The sequence below is a fragment of the Clavelina lepadiformis genome, chromosome 8, assembly GCF_947623445.1.
Source record: "Clavelina lepadiformis chromosome 8, kaClaLepa1.1, whole genome shotgun sequence".
NCBI classification, from domain to species: domain Eukaryota; kingdom Metazoa; phylum Chordata; class Ascidiacea; order Aplousobranchia; family Clavelinidae; genus Clavelina; species Clavelina lepadiformis.
The window spans coordinates 19030019-19048146 of record NC_135247.1 but is presented as its reverse complement, the minus strand read 5'-3'; the positions used below and the strand labels follow the sequence as shown (position 1 = coordinate 19048146).

The 18128-nt window shown below is 39.0% G+C and overlaps 4 protein-coding genes across 4 annotated transcripts; all 4 read left to right on the top strand.

Moving 5' to 3' along the window:
* The first annotated feature begins 2242 nt into the window (after positions 1–2242).
* On the top strand, positions 2243–4713 carry LOC143468541 (phosphoserine phosphatase-like). Its single transcript, XM_076965842.1, has 2 exons — positions 2243–3347; positions 3596–4713. The coding sequence occupies exon 2, from the start codon at positions 3669–3671 to the stop codon at positions 4341–4343; it is 675 nt and encodes a 224-aa protein (XP_076821957.1). The 5' UTR covers positions 2243–3347; positions 3596–3668; the 3' UTR covers positions 4344–4713.
* Positions 4714–4796: 83 nt separating this feature from the next.
* On the top strand, positions 4797–6516 carry LOC143468542 (small ribosomal subunit protein bS1m-like). Its single transcript, XM_076965844.1, has 6 exons — positions 4797–4846; positions 4959–5050; positions 5182–5470; positions 5545–5640; positions 5871–6016; positions 6157–6516. Exons 3-6 carry the CDS (start codon positions 5297–5299, stop codon positions 6398–6400), a joined length of 660 nt encoding a protein of 219 aa, XP_076821959.1. The 5' UTR covers positions 4797–4846; positions 4959–5050; positions 5182–5296; the 3' UTR covers positions 6401–6516.
* A 3579-nt stretch (positions 6517–10095) lies between these two features.
* On the top strand, positions 10096–15078 carry LOC143468474 (sterol regulatory element-binding protein cleavage-activating protein-like). Its single transcript, XM_076965721.1, has one exon. The coding sequence runs from the start codon at positions 10303–10305 to the stop codon at positions 13729–13731; it is 3429 nt and encodes a 1142-aa protein (XP_076821836.1). The 5' UTR covers positions 10096–10302; the 3' UTR covers positions 13732–15078.
* Positions 15008–18123, top strand: LOC143468521 (p21-activated protein kinase-interacting protein 1-like). The gene is made up of 7 exons (XM_076965797.1): positions 15008–15343; positions 15601–15727; positions 15884–16040; positions 16112–16334; positions 16531–16687; positions 17776–17916; positions 18002–18123. The coding sequence occupies exons 1-7, from the start codon at positions 15107–15109 to the stop codon at positions 18094–18096; spliced, it is 1137 nt and encodes a 378-aa protein (XP_076821912.1). The 5' UTR covers positions 15008–15106; the 3' UTR covers positions 18097–18123.
* Positions 18124–18128: the final 5 nt, after the last annotated feature.

Below are 18128 nucleotides of genomic sequence, written 5' to 3'. Positions count from 1 at the left end.
AGCAGTGTGAGCTATGTAACTGGAAGTTAGGGATAATGGGTTTCGTGCAACCAAGCCTTGAGAAGGCAACTAAGAGACCAACTTGAGAAGGCAGTTATATTACTACATTAAGACCGTGAGCTTAAAAAACAAGCTGCTTTGCCTCTTCATGTCCAGAGGTTCATGTTTTGCCTCCAGTAGATGCGTTAAAAAGCTCTGTCCTGTTCAATTCCAAGTGCGAATGTGTCTCTTACACATCAATGTCTTACAAGACTTAAACGCGACACCCTAAACCAGTGGTTCTCAAAGTTTTTTTCCGATTCCTCCCCCCAAAAAAATCACAAAAAATAATTGCCAAAATTTTACACTACCTGAATATTGTCCCTGGATGATGTCTTTTGAGGATTTATCTCAGGAATAAAATTCAAAATTGCAAAAGAACGCTCTTACAAAATAACCAAACAAATTTACAAACAAATCGTTGCTCATTGTTAGTGAGAACCGTCAGCCTCATGTTGAGAAGTTAATAAAGAAAATCGTGTGAGTTTTGCTCGAAGGTCTCCGCGCTTGCAAATTTCGAGTGTTCCTCTTTTTTCATCAGAATGTCTGTTACGACACTAAAAGCACATTCAACTAAATAAGTAGTTGGAAATGGCAGAAGTTTTTGCTCTGCCACCATAGCTAATTTGAATTAAAAAATTAAGGTTTTTTTCATCTTCAGTTTTTCCTTCCCAATTCCTCTCTGGAGCAAATTTCCTCCCTAGAACTAAAAATTCCTCCTTTAGTGAGCCAAGTGGCCCGGTTTGAGAAGCATTGCCCTAAACTTTCTTAATAGTTCTATGGCAGTGATAGTCACTGGTCAACAGTGGGCGTTCAGCTGCTGGCAATTGGCCTATACTGCCTATTCATTTGAAAATTATGCAAAAGAACGCCGCTCCACTGTGCATTGGCAAACGAAATAAGTCGAATTTATTTTACTTCTGCCGCAAGATGGTGCTAATGTACGCCTGAGAAATTAGTTTTGAATTGACAAATAAACACTTAATGCAAAGAACAATTTCACACAAAACATTTCCGGTGAAATTTGCTCACAAATGTTTGGGTCTGTTTCGACTGCTCTGTTGATAAAAGACAGAACAATCGAACCCGACCAAAAAAAGGAGATCTCATATTAACCAATAACAACCTGACACTCTTCTATGGGGTATTATTTTGCTTAGATTTTGCATTCAATATCATCTAAACTTTTAACATTTCCGATGCAAATTTTGAATTCATTTTAACTACTGCGTAGAGGTAGCAGGGAACAATTAAAATTTAGCAAACATTGAATAATTTTATCATTCTCACTACAACTGGTGCTTGCTTTCAAGCAATATGTTGCGTGATTGTGAAAATGTTGCTGCAAAGACTTTTGCTGATCTGAAAACTGCATGTTTTAGATATGCGCGTACGAAAATAACTATAAGACTATGAGGTTAGTAATAAGCTACAACACCATCGCAGTTTTTCATAATTTCCTTATCGTCAAACATATGTGGCGGCCACGGGGTCACCAAGCGGGGGTTCTGTCTTCATTTGGACATATCACTTTAAATCGTCTCTGCGTTGATTACTGCTACGCGTGTTATTTGCTCGTTATATATATATCGTACGTATTGGTTGTTCGAGCAGACGAGTTCAACAATTGAAGTTGGGATTCTGAAGACAGCTTGTGCTCACTGGGTAAAAACGCGACCTTCCTTACTCGTTCTCACGGAGTCTTTTAACTTTCCGAGCGGCTCACATATATTCTATGTTACTCTTTTTGGGCTAATACCTGCTCGTGAGCATTTGTTTTATTGTGCTATAACTACAACGGTTAACATCCTAACTTTCGCTCCTCACAGTTAATGATGAAAAATAAACAATACAATAGAAGTTGACTCCCTTGCGTTTACAAGTGTTTATTTTAAGCACAGAAAGAAGTATTTTGTTCAAAACAATGTACACGATTCCACTCTCTGTTTTTCGTGTCCGGAGATTGATTTTAAATGAAATTGACTTTGTTTGTGTTTTCAAATGTTTAATGCAAGTATTCATGGTGTACCTTGTTAGAAACAATGTCAGTTTATCACAGAAAGAAGAATTGTTCCTGTTCACGATTGCACTTAGTGTTGTCCGGATCCCAAGGTCGATTTTAAAACAAATGCATCACAAATTTTCAAATAGGACCTGAAATAACCTGTAGGTCAGGATATGATATTCTTGTACTCCGCGCACTGGTGTGTGGTGAATAAGATTGAAAGCAAATTTTTGTCAATATTTTTAATTATATTGGCAATGTAACACTCCATTCGCTTTCAAACGAAGCATATCACACACCCATAAAATCGACAAGAAAGAGTTTAACCAGACAATATAGCCTATAATATAGGCCTTACTGCGGTAACGTGAATAGCATGAAAAGTCGCCCGATAAACTACTATGGTATAATGTCACAAACTTTATTCTCGGATTGAGGAAAGTTTTTCCAGAACTTAAACTTGTGATGATTCCTCATCGCTCCAACCTCGTCAATTGATCTTGTCTTTGTGCAAGTTCCGATAAACACAAACATTTTTTGTATCACCCGATTTAAGAATTGTTCATCAAGATCACTCAACAAACGTTGGCATCGTTCACACCATGGTCAAGAAAATTAAAAAGGTAGCGCAACTGGAAATCAAATCCGGTAGCATTTGGCCTTCTGTAGTTTAACTGCAGCGTAAACGTGCGCTTAAAGCAAAGTAAAACTGTTACGTAATGTTTCAATACTATGCTTATAAGTGTGTTGTAATTTGTTTCCATGTGGGTCAAATTGAGATTACAAATGCTGACAGATACACAGACTCTGGTACGGTCTGTTTTATAAAATATTTACTTTCAATAAGTAGTTCCAAGAAGCAATGAACGAATGACAAAATTGCCAGCCTACCAAATGTTTTACGGCTTTAACTGTATCACATGCGGATGAGATTTTTGTGACACTAAAAAGTGCAAATCGTCATCAAAAAGGTGAACATGAGTTCTATATAGCAGGTTTTTCACCAGTGAGTGCGCACTTACGCTCCCTAGATCTTGTTGGAAAAGGCCAAAAAATATAGTCTGGTCCTAAAATAGCGGAAAGGTTTTTACCAAACGTTTTTATCTTCATGTCAATTTATAATAAATAAACAAAGAATTGCTTCCGTGCACACCATCAGGCCAAAATTTTTACTCTCCAGTTGTGTGAATGGGAAGGAGTTATGAAATAATAGAAAAGAAATCACGTAACGGCCTTCGACGACGTATTTACGATGCTTGCTCTTGTTCAGTGGCCCTGATGAATGATTCCAAATTCGGGAAAGGTGATATGAAAATTTTAAAAACAAATAAAACTTGTGTGACAATCGTAACTTTACAAAGGCTGGCTCTACCATAACAAAGTTTGGCACTTCATAAATAAAACTGTCAACCTACACACAAAACTTTGTTATCTTTTTTCAATTTGTAGTTAATTACAACGACAGAAGAACTAAGTTGTTTCTAACAACGAACAATTGTAATATTTGTTTTTATATATTGTTTTAAAACCCTTTAACTATTTTTTATGTAGGGTTTTGACAAGACCCTGACACTGTGTTATATGATTCTATAAATTTGTGGATTTGCTGTTCATCAAAGTGACAATGGATGAAAATGGAGTTAAAGAAATATGGAGGAGCGCTGATGCGGTGTGTTTGGATGTTGATAGCACTGTCTGTCAAGATGAGGGCATAGACGTCTTCGCATCTTTTTGTGGACTTGGAAAGGAGGTGAAGGATTGGACCAATCGGGCCATGGGAGGATCAGTCTCGTTTCAGGAGTCTTTAAAAGCTCGTTTAGGAATATTGAATCCAACAGCGCAAAAAATGAAAAGTTTTATTGAGACTCATAAACCTCAACTCACACCTGGAGTTGAGACGCTTGTTAAGATTCTGAAATCTCGAAATTGCCAGGTGTATCTTGTGTCTGGTGGAATGCAAGAAATCATAGAACCTGTTGCAAAAATCCTGGATATTCCTGTAGAAAATATTTTTGCAAACAAGTTGAAATATTTTTTCAATGGAGATTTTGCAGGTTTTGATGAATCGTGCCCAACCTCGCGGTCCGGCGGGAAGCCCCGTGTGATGTCAATATTAAAAGAAAGACATAATTATAAGAACTTGGTCATGATTGGAGATGGTGTCACTGACCTTGAGGCTTCACCACCTGCTGATGCTTTTATTGGATTCGGTGGAAATGTTGTCCGAAATCCCGTCAAAGAAAATGCAAAATGGTTTGTGACATCATTCCAACAACTGATTGATGAACTCAACAACTAGAAATCTAATAAATCTAGATAAATTGTTGTATATACATATATTTATAGGACAAGTAACATTATGTGCTTTTACTACGAGGTGTTTTTATTACCATTTTAATGAGTTATTGAAGTTTGAGTATTTGGGTGATTTTTTAGACAATCATGTATTTTGCAATTATGCCAATTTCATACGGAATGTTGCCTTAATGTATAACTGTATTGCATGGAGGTTTTTATTTGCCAAGTTGTTCTTCACTGCTATGCAAAAATATTGCTGAAGTTTTCATTTATAATCCTTGGTAACTTTTCATGGCTGTTTTTGATACTTTAATTAGCAAAATTGTTAAAGTTGAAAAGATTTCACAACTGCTGCAAATTGTGGTGCCAAGGTATCTAGCAATTAGGGTTTACTAAAATGGATGACTTTGCATTTGTTGTTACTGCATGAGCGAAGAGAACCCTCAGGACGACTCCAACTCATTCACTGCCAGTGAACTAAAGTTCATCGAGAATCGATACAAGGTTTGTGCCAAACTTAACTTGATAGTATTCATAGGATATATGTTTTAATAAATTTGTATATTTAAAGAGAATTTTGCATTATGTTGCTGGTAATAACTTCATTTTGTGACAGGATACCTCACTTTGTATTTGGGTTGAGCAACAAGAGAAGAATTCTGAAGGAAGTAATTCGACAAACTATTTGTTGCGCTCACGAACGCAAGAGTGAGTTTTTTGAAACTGATGATAATGATATCTTGATAAATTGGCACTTGCAGTAGTTTATGAAATGTCTTGTTGCACCACTTTGTCATTTGTAACTTCTGAGAACCCGATTTTTTATATATTTTTTGCAGTTATTCATCGCATGGAAATCAGAAAGTTTTAGTCCGAGACGTGAGCAAAATACCAAAACCTGAAACTGTGTCCAAAGTGTGTGCTTTGATGTGAAAGTTTCAACACAGTGGCAACATGTCGGTGTTTAGAAACTGTCTCTATCATTCACGAAGACTTTCATGTCTCTTACGTAGGACGTGTGTTGGATCATTTGGAAATCATCAAGTGAAATATTATAATGGGCCTGCACATTTCATCCACGATTCATCAAGACTGCTTGAGAAGCTTGGAGCTACCTCCGTTAGAGAGGTGCTTCATTGTTGTCACTTTAACTGTGGGTGCAATGTATATTTGCTGTAAATTGGCATCGTATATATTTACAGACACAACCAGAATCATTTGCAACGATGTTGAGACATTCTGCTTTTGTTCAAGTCGGAGAACACACCAATTTGAAACTCATCGGAAAAATAGTTGAAGTAAGAATTCCAATTTGTTTAACTACAAGGGTAATAACATCCCAGTGACGCTTAACTTCATTCAACCACTCACGTTAAACTAAAAATGAAGAACTTATTATCCTATATTTTGACGAAAAAGTAAAATAATTGATGGATTGTTGCCTAACACTATTTAGTTTGTATGTAAAAAAAAATGTCTGCCCCTGTTTGTATTCCACCATCTGAGTTATATTATTACAATTTTTCAGATGCAAGAACAGAATGTTTATGTTGATTTTGGAGGAAAATTTTATGCTGTTTGCTCATTGCTTAAAATACCTAAAAAAGACCATAAGTATTACCATCGTGGAGTGGAAGTCGTAATTATTTTGAATAATTTCGAGGAATCGGCAAGGTATTAGCAACCGAGATGCTTGTATAGTTCAGGATAATTAGCCTAAAAATACAACAATTTAAAAGTATTTTGTGTTATTTTTTAGTTTTAACTGAATCTAAAGCACATGATTTAATGTTTTGTTTTCATCATATTTCAAGGTTTTTAGGCTCCAACACAGATACGACATTGTTAGAAGCAAACGCCAAACTCATCGGACTCTACGGGAAGGACGAGGGAACCAAAGAGAGGGAAACTTTAATCGCGGATGACCAACTCTTGTACGAAGATTATATTGACGATTCGTCAATGGACCCGGTACATGATCGAGCGTCCAATCCTCCTCATAGCTCAGAACAAACTGAAGCTAAATCCTGCTTTGATGAAAGTGGCGTTAAACCATAGCTTTGTTGTAACTCGGTCAAATTAAACTGTCGGTTATGCGTTGCAAGCAGGAGAGACTGGGTTGTAATTCTGCTTTGTGTGAATGCTCTGAAGTAAAAGTTTTGTATTAGACTTCATTTGACATGTGATAGCACCCTGGCTTATTATTATGCAGCATTTAACGAGTAAAGCTCGTCGATAAACTGCGCATAGAAACCAACGCTTTGCAATATCGGCACCAAGTACTATTAATAGAGGAGCGTGTATGGCTGAAAACGTGAAGAACAAACTTGAACAAACAACCAAAAACTTTTTGTAATTATAGATCACATTGCGTGTTTGCACTTGGCACATGTAGTGTTGGTTGCTTGGATGAAGCACACGATCAAACTGGCTTCAAGAAACGACTTTATTGACTGTTGAGGTTTTTTAATATAAACCTACGTTGGTAGTTTGTACGTAGAGATGTCCTGAACTTACCTCATTTCTATGAACTTCCTTTCAAGGTCAAACTGAGAATATCCCGTGTCAACTGTAAAAATAAATTATAATAAAATTGTGGGCAATGCAGCATCCACAAATGTCAAAAATAACAGTTTCATGCTCATGAAACGAGAGGAAAGACGTTGAAATTAATGCCCCATACAGTACCTAGCATTCGCAACCATGATGGCTGCATTCTTCTAGTGATTTCCACTCTTCCGTCGCTTTCGCTCAAGTTTCTCCTGCGCAATCGAGGTCAAGGCTGTGTGCAGGTCATCTTGAAGGCCGTGGGTGGTGGCGCTGCCCATCAGCGACATGCACGTCTCGCGGAATATATCGTTGGTGCTCAGTGTGACGATGTCGTGTATAGAGGTGACAATGTTCACAACAGACAACTCGTTTGTTCTCATTCATTTTAGATCTTTCGTCCGAGGTAGAAGTTGATTCAGGGCTTGCGTGAAACTGCGCTCCACCAAAGACGAATTGCTCCTTAAAATCTGCCCGATGTTGCCTTGTACGTAGTTAGTTGCAACTATTCTTTCTTCCATAACTTGCCAATTGGCCACAGTTGGAAATCGGTGTTGATGTTGTAGGCCAGAAATGGTTCTAAAATCTCATCTTTTTCTTTATGTTCGTATGCCTCATCTACTTTAATGCAGTAATCTTGCCATAAAGCCAGTCTATCCGTGCTTACGTCACTGTCGTTGATTACGGGAAGCCCCCCCGGTCGAGCACATACCATAGATATCTTATATAACAACTAGTTATCCAACTTACGCTGAAAAGGGAAGCCAACCTGCAATGACACATGCGCCCAAAAGCGCTGAGAGAGAGTGAGGCCGACGGTATTGTAAATCTGTTAATGAGTATAAATATAAAACTTTGGATACCTCCAGTTTGACCTTAGTCCCTTTGTAACGCGTCAGATGCGTATTTCTACTATCAGCTTTTAATTACCACCTTGTACAAATGTCCAAAATTATCTGTGACACTTAGTTTTTATTTATTATTATTTGCTCGCTGACAGAGGTGGACAGTCGGTTCTTTGAAACTAACGTCCGTAACGGTGTCGGTACGGAGCAAAAAATGCACCGACAGTTCCGGTATTCGGTACTATTTTAAAAAACTAGTTGGGTACTTTGTCGGTACTCGGTACCGGTACTTTTTATGTAAAAAATTTTGCTGCAAAAGTAATATTTGCCGCTATTATGCCCCCGGTAAAGGTTACTCCAGGTCAAAACATATGTGACGTTAATCGCTTGCTATTTTACTTGACATTTCTAGATTAAAAAAGATCAACAGATGCTAAAACTAGTCCTAAAGATTAATTAACATGTATTATTGAAAGCATATTTGTTAAAATTTTGAAATTATCATTAGAAAATTTCCGAGTACCGGGACCAGCTGAAATTTCCTGAAAAAAGTAACTTAATTCGGTACAGAGATTCGGTACTTTTTGTCAAAAGTAGCGACGGTACCGATATCGGTACTGAAAACGTACCGCGGTAGAGTAATTCGGTGCTATAGTGCTGCGGTACTGCCCACTTATGCACGTTGGGTTTAATGGCCGTGCTAAACATTATTCATCTTTATCTTGTACATCATTCTTGCACGTTTTAAGTCCTGGGTTTTGCAGCTTTTTCCAGTAATTGTCTGCTGGCTAAACTGTGATGTTTCTACGTTATAATGGTTAGCATTTTATTTTTCGTTCCCCCACTGACGATGACGAAAAATAAAAGTTATGATACGATGTTTATAAACGTCGTAAACCTGAAGCAGAGTCATTTAAGCAGAACAAGCAACGTCGGAAAGAACTACAGCAGAAGCTCACTTCTGTATATCAAACAACAATTTTCACCGCCTTTTTGTTAAAATTCCTGCTTCTAAGTAGAATTGGAGGTGCTTCTATCCGAATACGTGGGTTAGAGGCTTAATTTTGCCGCATTAATGATAATTAAACTTATCCTAATCGCATGCAATGACTTTATTGCTCAAACTGTAATTCGAACCGCAAATATCTTTGTTTAAGATTTAAATTTTTGTGTCAATGGTAACTATCAGTTTCATTGAAAAAAGGTAAGAGACTAGCACCTAACTCGTCGCAGCAAACAAGAAAACAATGTGCAGCTTCAATACGCAATGCTCCATTTGTTGTAAACATTTTGGCGACCGTTCGTGGCGACGTACACGAACAAAACAATACTGCGTGGTGGCGGTAGATGTACTGTAAATGAAAGCTAAAAAGTGGAATTTACCACTGTTGGCAGTGGCATTGTTGTTGGTCACGAGTTGGCGTGACCGGAGCGTGTCTTTCGTTTTCATTTCGCACACAACGTGTTAGTTTAGTGCTGCTAGAGCGCTGATTTTAGTGTAGTAGTAGTGAAAGCCACCCTCATATTCACAGTGAACTAAACTATATTAACTGTCTATAACCCACTGACGTCACTATTACGTAGCTCTGCACTTTCGTAAGAACAGACTAGCCTAGTCACCTACGGTATAGACCTACAGTATAACATAGGGTCCATAGTGGAAAGCGTGGCACGTGCACTCATGAAGGCATGAGACTCATCAATGTTCGCGCTAGGCTAAACTTTTTCACCTTCACACCGATGTAAAATGAATACCGGTAATCAAGGCAAAATTCAAGTTTGTTTCTATCTTCTATGAACGGCGAACGCCATACTAGTTTTAATAACTAAAGAAAGAATTGAAGCGTTATTACCCGCCGTTACGCCTTAACTTCTGTCGTTGCATGCCCGATATTTTGTCAAAAACTACCGTAACGGTACTTTCCAGTCGGGCACCGTAAATCATGCGCGGCTGGTGATGAATAGATATGAGCCAATTGTTACACGGAATATTGTGCATGGGATCAACCACTTTTGTTATTCCCATAGATACAGACTTCGACCGGATCCTTAATTTTACATAAAGTAAGAAACGAACAGCAAATATTCAAATCATGTTTCTAGCCTAGACCGATCACTTCTGCACTTGTGTGATAGACATAAGCATCTGCGTAACGAGAGTCAGTGCTGGAATGGCTGTGAGAAATTTTAGTTTTTTCGAGTAGGCTAGGCTTAAAGTAAATAGCCCAAGAAGCTAAGACCAGTTTAGTTTTTTCACCAACTGTCTGGCTGCATGATGGATGGTTTGAAATGAAGGCCAAATTTTATGTAAAATAACCAAAATATAGTTTCCAGGCTAATAGGTACTGTTTTTTGAAATCTGTCTGTTGTGGGTTCACCTTGACTAATTTCTATATTAAATGATACATACATATATATTTGTATAGTCCTTAACATGCTAGTAGATTAAACATTAAAAATTTTTGTTAGGAATATTTAAAATGTTACTGAATAGTATAACATAACATTTAAAAATTAATTTGTTTTAATTATTTCTATGATGTTGATTTGCTGGCCAGTGCATTAATTATGGTCATCCGGCTTTATGACCAAGTGGAGTTGGTATTCTTCAAATATGGGCTGTTTGCCTCCCGGCATCCAGTAACAATAATTTTCTTCTCATCGGTGATGGTGTTGCTGAGTTGCTATCCTCTTCTCAATCTTCCTCTGCCTGGAAGTGAACCAACACAGATCTTCACCCTAACTCAAGACATGCATGGTAGGAGTCATAAGGTTGGAGAGGAATTTCCGTCAAAATTAGCCAAAGATCCACCTGAATGGTTTTCATTTTCCAATCAAACTGCTTACATCCAGCAATTTTTGATAAAATCTTACACTGAAAGAAAATCAGCTGACAAAAGTGAAGATTTTAGGATATCACTGTCAACAGTTTTCTCTGTCATCAGTGAAATAAAAAAATTTTCTCTGAAATCGGAGAACATTTCCATTGCTGAAGATTGTTACTTTGTAACTGACACAGTCATAAAATCAAAGCAGATCATAAAGAGCTTATTTCCGCAGGATGGCTGCCTCTTACTTTCCCCTGCTGCTTACTGGAACAACCACCAGGATGTATTTGTGAAAGATTTCAACATTCAGCAGACGATCAATCAGTACAAAGGAAAGTCAATCAAACGAACCTCTTCTGTGAAGGACCTCTTATTTGGTGTTCCTTCTAAGCAAAGTGATGTCAGTCGTGCCAAAGACAAGCAGTATAAAGGATCTTTTGCAATCACACTTGTTCTTAAAAGGTATAACCCCCAGTTAATTGATGGCCTTCGTGACCATTTGCATAATTTGTATTCGACTCCAAGCTTGGATCGTTACTACCACGACTGTGCCATTGAAATCGGTGCAGGGAGCGACAAGGTTTGCGCAAATCTTTCCCAGATTGTGACTCATATTTACTACAAACCACAGATGCGGTTTAACGACCTGATTCCGCTTCTCTCAACGTATTTCATACTGGGCTGCTACATTTACTTTTCTGTTCGAAAAATAAATTATGTTAAAAGCAAGATTGGTATGGCCTTCTCTGCAGTTGTCAGTGTCATGGCTTCCTTGATGATGGCGGTTGGTCTGTGCTCTCTCATAGGACTCACGCCAACTCTCAATGGTGGGGAGATATTTCCATACCTTGTGTGTTTCATTGGCCTTGAAAACATTCTGGTTATAACGAAATCAGTGGTTGCCACGCCAACGCACATGGATGTGGAGAAAAGAATTGCTTTTGGTCTGAGCCACGAAGGATGTTCGATCCTGAAGAACCTCCTCCTTGAGCTGGTGCTCGTGGGACTCGGATATTGTTCTCTTTTTCCGGAGATCCAAGAGTTCTGTGCTTTTGCGTTAGTCGGAATACTCTCTGACTTTTTCATGCATATGCTCTTCTTTGTAACTGTCCTGTCCATAGACATCAGAAGACTTGATATAACAGAACCCATCTACAGCGAACCTGAGGAATCAGACACACAAGACGTGGACTCATACCTGTTCAAATACAGCAAGTTGGGCAAAAAACGTCGACGCATTCGAAAAGCGAGTGAAGTGCACGTGATCGAGACTGGGGGAAGGCGAAAAAATTATCTGAAGATCCCAAGACGACTGAGACTCATCTTTTTTTTTGCTGACACTCGGATGATCCAGCGAGGTCTGATGGTGTCCCTGCTCATATGGTTTGCCATGATTGTGTATAGTGACCCTATGGGTTTGCTGCAGGGCACTATAAAGCATTCTGAACACAAGGTCCAGCCAAAACTGGACTTGGATGCTTTGACCATGTTGGACAGGTCTCAGGATGATGACTCAGCTTTCGACAACCAAGAAATTGTTTGGAACAATCGAGATATTTTGTCCCACCATTTCCTGTCGTTTCGCCATTGGCCCACACTATTTGCATATTACAACATCACTCTGGCTGATAAGTTTATTAGCGTCTTGCCGACTATACTTGTCCCGATCACGTTGAAATACGACGATATGAAAAATTTGGTCAGAGATGGCAGCAGAGAGCATAACACTGAAGGTGCCGCAACTGCTGCTCAAATCGTTAAAGAAAATCTTCATTTTAATCTTCCTTCTCATTTCTACACCGGCCGTTACCAAATGACTGGCCTCGATTATTATCTCACCTTGTTATTAGGAGCAGTTTCGGGCATGTTTATGGTATTTCTATTGAATATCATGTATCAGTGTGTTTGCTCTCGGAATTATGGAAACTCAAAGAGCACCCAGCAGTCAGGTGAAAGTTGCACGAATTACACAAGTTCCATTGGTGACACCATACCACTGACACTAAGTGGCCACGAGCACTTAGTTGACTGCGTGCACGTGGAAGGTGTTACGATTACATCATCAGATATTTCTGGAGAAGTGAGAACCTGGGATTGTCACTCTGGGGAATGCACCTGTGTTATCAGCAGGACCCAGAGATTTAGAGCCAAGTCACAGATTCAAAATTCACCCAATTCTATTTGCGACAATCATCATGATAAAGGGAGTAAGGGTTGGGCACCTTCAGTATGGAGTTTGACCTGTAGTGGCCAGTATATTATCGTTGGCTGCAATGGAGGACGCATAGAGGTATGGGACAGCGTGTCCGCCGTACTCATGTACACTTACAGCAACGGGGGATCTGGTGTTGTTGGTCTTGCAAGTGAAGGCGGTAACATTGTCGCCGCCCGGCTGAACGGTAATCTGGAATTTTTTGTTCTGGAAACATCTTCCGTGAACTTACCGACACAGTCGAATGTCACGCATCGTGGGTCGGGTTATCTCCATGAGAAGCTGGATTTGCCAAGCATTGTATCCCTTCATCTTCTTCACCCCCCAAAGTGTGCCCACCAGCATCCAATCTCTGCCTTTGTGATGAGATCCGGCCGCGTGTTGACAGGTAGTTGTGATCACACTCTCAAACTCTTCACTGTCCACGATGCTAAATGTCAGTACTCTATGTTTGGCCACTCGGGGTCGATAACGACTCTCTGTATGGACCGAACCGCCCCACTGGGTGCTGCAAGTGGGGCCACAGATGGCACAGTCAGATTGTGGGATCTTCTCACTGGCTCGTGTCTGCACAAGCTTCAAGGCCATTCGGGGTCGATTATAGCGTTGCAGTGCTCTGAGAATCATGTTGTGTCGATGGCATTTGACGATAAGTTGTGCATCTGGGCACGACGGACTGGGCTCCTGCTTCAAAGCGCTTCATTAAGTGGCGTGTCGCTGAACACAATGAAGTTGTTGGGTCAGAAACAGAACTGGTGTGTAACTGGTGGCAAGGGCTGTCTCTTTCTATGGGACATCAGAAATGGAGAATTATTACGTCGTGTTCCTCTGCTGCGTGAATCGGTAGTTTTACCAAATGTTGAACACGTTGATATTGCAAGTGATTTGTGTGTTGTTTGCGCGCTGCAGCATGAACTCTATGTTGTCAGATTTCCTTCTGTCCTTGAAAAAAATTAGCAGGCAGATAACTGTTCAATTTATGTTAATTTTATGTCTAATGGTATTTTGTTAAAATTGAACAATTCCAAGATATTATTCCTTCTCGTGAACCAACATAATTTAGTGTAGTTGTTGCGGATATATATACTTCTGATGAAAATACATAGTTATGCATACGCTGTAAATTGACCTTGTGTTGTGTCTATGCAACTGTATTTCTTGTAAGTATTACTCCGTGTTTATTATTTTGATTTTTCTCACTTGTAACCGCTATTTAAAATTACAATATTTTTATGTTAAAACATTGTTTTTTCATCACAATAATATCATTGGCTCAAATTGTAATCCTATGTATTACAAAGCTGCCTGTCTTGTTGATAAAATATCACATAAATGGAATTGGCTCTGCTCTGCTTTCAAGGTTTTGGTTCTTCAACATTTCCTCAACTGATAAAAGTCCCACTGCTGCTATTTGTCCCTTCACGACAGTATCTTCTGTGTTGGACTGCTGCAAACCTGACGCTGTCGTATGTGTAAAAATGTCACCTGCTGATGTTCCAGCATATTTGTTTCACATTTTGTTCTTGGGTGATATGTTCGATACTTTATTGACAGTTTGTATTTCATGAAAGCGCATTCGCATTTCCTTACTCATTATTTTCCTTTGTTTTATTGTTTCAATTTTTTTTTAAAGTTGCAAGATTTAGTTTATTTAAAAATTGAACTTGAAGTTTTGTTGTTGTTTGCAGTTTATCAATGCTTGAAGTGCAAGTTCATTGCTGTAACCAGTCTGTATTAGAATGGGGAATGCCAAGATTTTAACAGATGTTTCACCTCACAAATCATACTTGTAGCAAAAAAAAGAAAAATTCCCATTTGTTGAACCCTTATTTTGATGTTATGAGCATCTAAGCCTTTACTCACATCATTGAAATACCCAGTTGTATCATTTTTGTGTGAGATATATGGAGAAGGCAAACTTACATAATTAGCATTTTGTTCGCGTTTATATTTTGTAGATTATGCACTTGTATATCTAATCCTGGCCAGATGTGTAAATGTTTCACATAGATTTGTAAACTGTTCAGATATGATTCGATTGCACAAAAAATTATTCTGTTCAATTTTAACTCTTCAAAACATTGTCTACTGTTTGATGGTTTCCATCATGGAGTACGTGCTCGATGGCATTGTAGCTTGTGAGTGTGAGCAATAACGAATGCAAGCTTGTTCATTTTCTCCCATTTTGTACTCTTCTCGCTCTGATAAATTTATATGATTTTCGTAAAAAATTTTACCATATCTGTATCTATGTTCTTGCATTGAATTTGTGCTTGTGCTTCATTTGTGCACATTTTGTTACAGTCCCCGATAAAGTAGTAATTTAGCTGAAATGTTTAAGATCGTTGCTGGTTGCTACGAGCAACTTGTCTTGGGGTATGAAGTTATTTCTCAGAAGACAACAAATGAAGATTTAGAGTTAAGCTGGAAAAGCGCTTTCACTGATCATTCCCAGCAGGGATGCATCAAATGTGTTGCCTCAAACGACACTTTTGTCGCCACCGGATCATCTGATGAAACAATTTGTCTTTACGACTTGCAGCTCGATCAAGAACTGGGATCCTTAGTGGTGAGAAAATTGCCTGAACTTTGTGAATAATTTATATCGTTTAAAGTTGAACAAAGTGTTAATTTAGGAGCAAGAAGCGTAACTTACAGCACTTACCTGCTAGTGTGAAAGTCATGTCAGGTATTGCCCAGAGACAGAACTTTCGGTTTGGTGATTGATATGTTTAAGAATGCCGACAATTATAGTAAACAAACCGTTTGCTTAGTGTCAGAGTAGTCCTTCACTCTTTGTACAACATTGCACTATGTTCACTACAGGGCCATAGAGGTGCAATTAATCAACTCGTGTTTCCTGATAAAAAGCACTTAATTAGTTGTAGCGACGATGGAGACATATGTGTATGGGAGGCTGCTGTTGATGGAAGTCTGCTTAAAACGTTGAAAGGTATTTTGTGAGTCTCTTGCACTCAACCTGCCCTCATTGTCTTTCTTAAACAAGATGCGATTTCCGACAATTTTTCGTGCAGTATGCAAATTACATGTGTTTTGATGATGCTCACGTTATGCAATACTCAGCTTGTGATTTGTTTGCAACTGTTAGGTCACAAAGGCCCTGTGACGTCATTTGCTATTCACCCATCTGGTAAGCTGGGAATATCGGCTTCTATGAAGGATGGAACTTTACGGACTTGGAATATGATAATTGGTCGGTCGGTCTATGTGAAAAACTTTAAAAAGCACCAGATTGAGTTTGTCAGGTAACTTTATGTCATGAGTTTTTGTTGAAATCTTCTACCTGCACATAAACACATTATAACTGCATTGGTAGGTGGTCTAAAGACGGGATGCACTATATCACGGCGTCACAGCATTTTGTTCAAATCTATGAATTAGACAGTGCTAAGTGTGTTCATGAATTTGAGTCAGGAAATGCGATAATGACAGTTGAAGTGACGCAGATCAACAACAAGGCAGCGGTCGTGTTCGGTGACAGCGGCGGAAATATAAATATTTATTCAATTCCTGATGGTGTGTGTATGTGTAAATATAAGGTGGGTCTCCATTCATTTCTTCATTGAATGAGATGGTGGAAATGACACTCAAATATCCTGTTTGTGTTCCCCTTAAAGACAATGGATCATGATGTTTCCACAACCTTGAGCTCGCTATAAACCACTGCTAATGCTCGCATACTTGCAACATTAATACACTGAGTACTTCCAACAATGAATATTTCTGCAATTTTAGGCGCATGAAAATCGGGTCAAATCAGTTTATCCTTTTTCTCCACCGCCATCGTGTGGACAATCAAAGAACGGATGTTGGATAGCTTCTGCATCTTCTGACGGAAAGATCATTGTTTGGAAAGTTAATACGTTATCAGTCGAGGAGAAAACTTATGAAGGTTTGTGAACATTTCATGATTTCGTGAACGTCGAGTTCCACTGTAATGTGTCCAGGGTCAGGTAAAAGCGGCCGTTTGCTTGCTCAGAAACTAAAACAGAGTTTTTGAACTGCAACAAGTTTTTTCATTTCTTTATTTTGTTTATACTGTTAATTGATTTCCTTGCACCGGTTTGATAAAACTCCACAAGCTCATTTTCTCCTTCATTTACCTCGACGCAGCTGTGGTGTTGTAGCAAGTGGTGCAATGTCTGCACCTGACCCATTCGTGCGTGAACCCTGTAGTCAGAACACGGCCTGTTGCTTCAATATTCTTCGAGTATCGTGTTCCATGAATCGTGCACAACCTCAACACGTTGTATTTAAACCAATACGTCAAGCGTTGGGTTGGTAAACAAACTGGTTAGACTTTGTCTGCTAATTTTAGTGCGGTCCAACACACGGCACCGAACCTCTTGCCGCCGTCTGCATTGTTCAACTCTGTATGAGCACGAGCGACTCGACGTGATACGTAAACTCAACACACAAACGACTAACACGTGCAGGAAGCTTTGTTGACTTTATAAACCGCTGCATTATTTTGCTGCAGCAGCAGCTTGCCTTCCTTCATTTAGTCACGCGGTTCATATAATTCTGTATGCGTAAAGTGATTCCGTGTATCTTTCAATTCACTCTACGTGATTATTGGAAGGCGTTCAGTCAGCTCGCATATTGTCCATTGCCTTCCCATCACTCGTTTCTCCTTGAACTTGAATGACCTTTCGCGTTCATGACTTTGTTGGGGTAATTTATGATACGATGACCTCACTATTACATGCAAAGCATGGACGTCACGCGCGTATAGATCAAATTAGCGCGTCGCAATTTTCTTTAAGCTTTTGCTGCAACACTTCACTTTAAGTTGTTCAAATTTTTTTCTGTATTGTCGTCCGACCAACCCGAATTGTCAAACTATCGCGAGTTTTGTCGTACTATCCAAAAACTTTGAAATCGCGAGTTTTTGTTTTAAACCTGCGGTCTCTCGTCTTGCGAGTTTATTCCATTGTAGGTGTGCGGCTAAATTTCCATTTTAACGATGATAATTCTCAGGTCATCAAATTCTGACGATTGACACTGGAGCCAGGCTCACTTGCGTCACCGTGTGGTGCCATACCGACGATCAAATTGACGATGCGGATCCGAAAGAGGGCGCTGTGACCGAGGAGAAAACCCAAATTATGAGCGATCAAGGTAGGATTTGCAGGATTATATGCAACTTATTTTGGCCTACGAGTTCTAATAGACATAGACATAGACATCACATCTACTTATCCAGTTTTAGAATCAACAAAGAAAAAGAAATTACGAAAGCGAAAGAACAATGAAGTTGCCGACGTTGATACGTTTAAAAAGTCCCTCTTGACCTCGTGATACAAAATAAAACGTTTTTCTACAAAGATTTT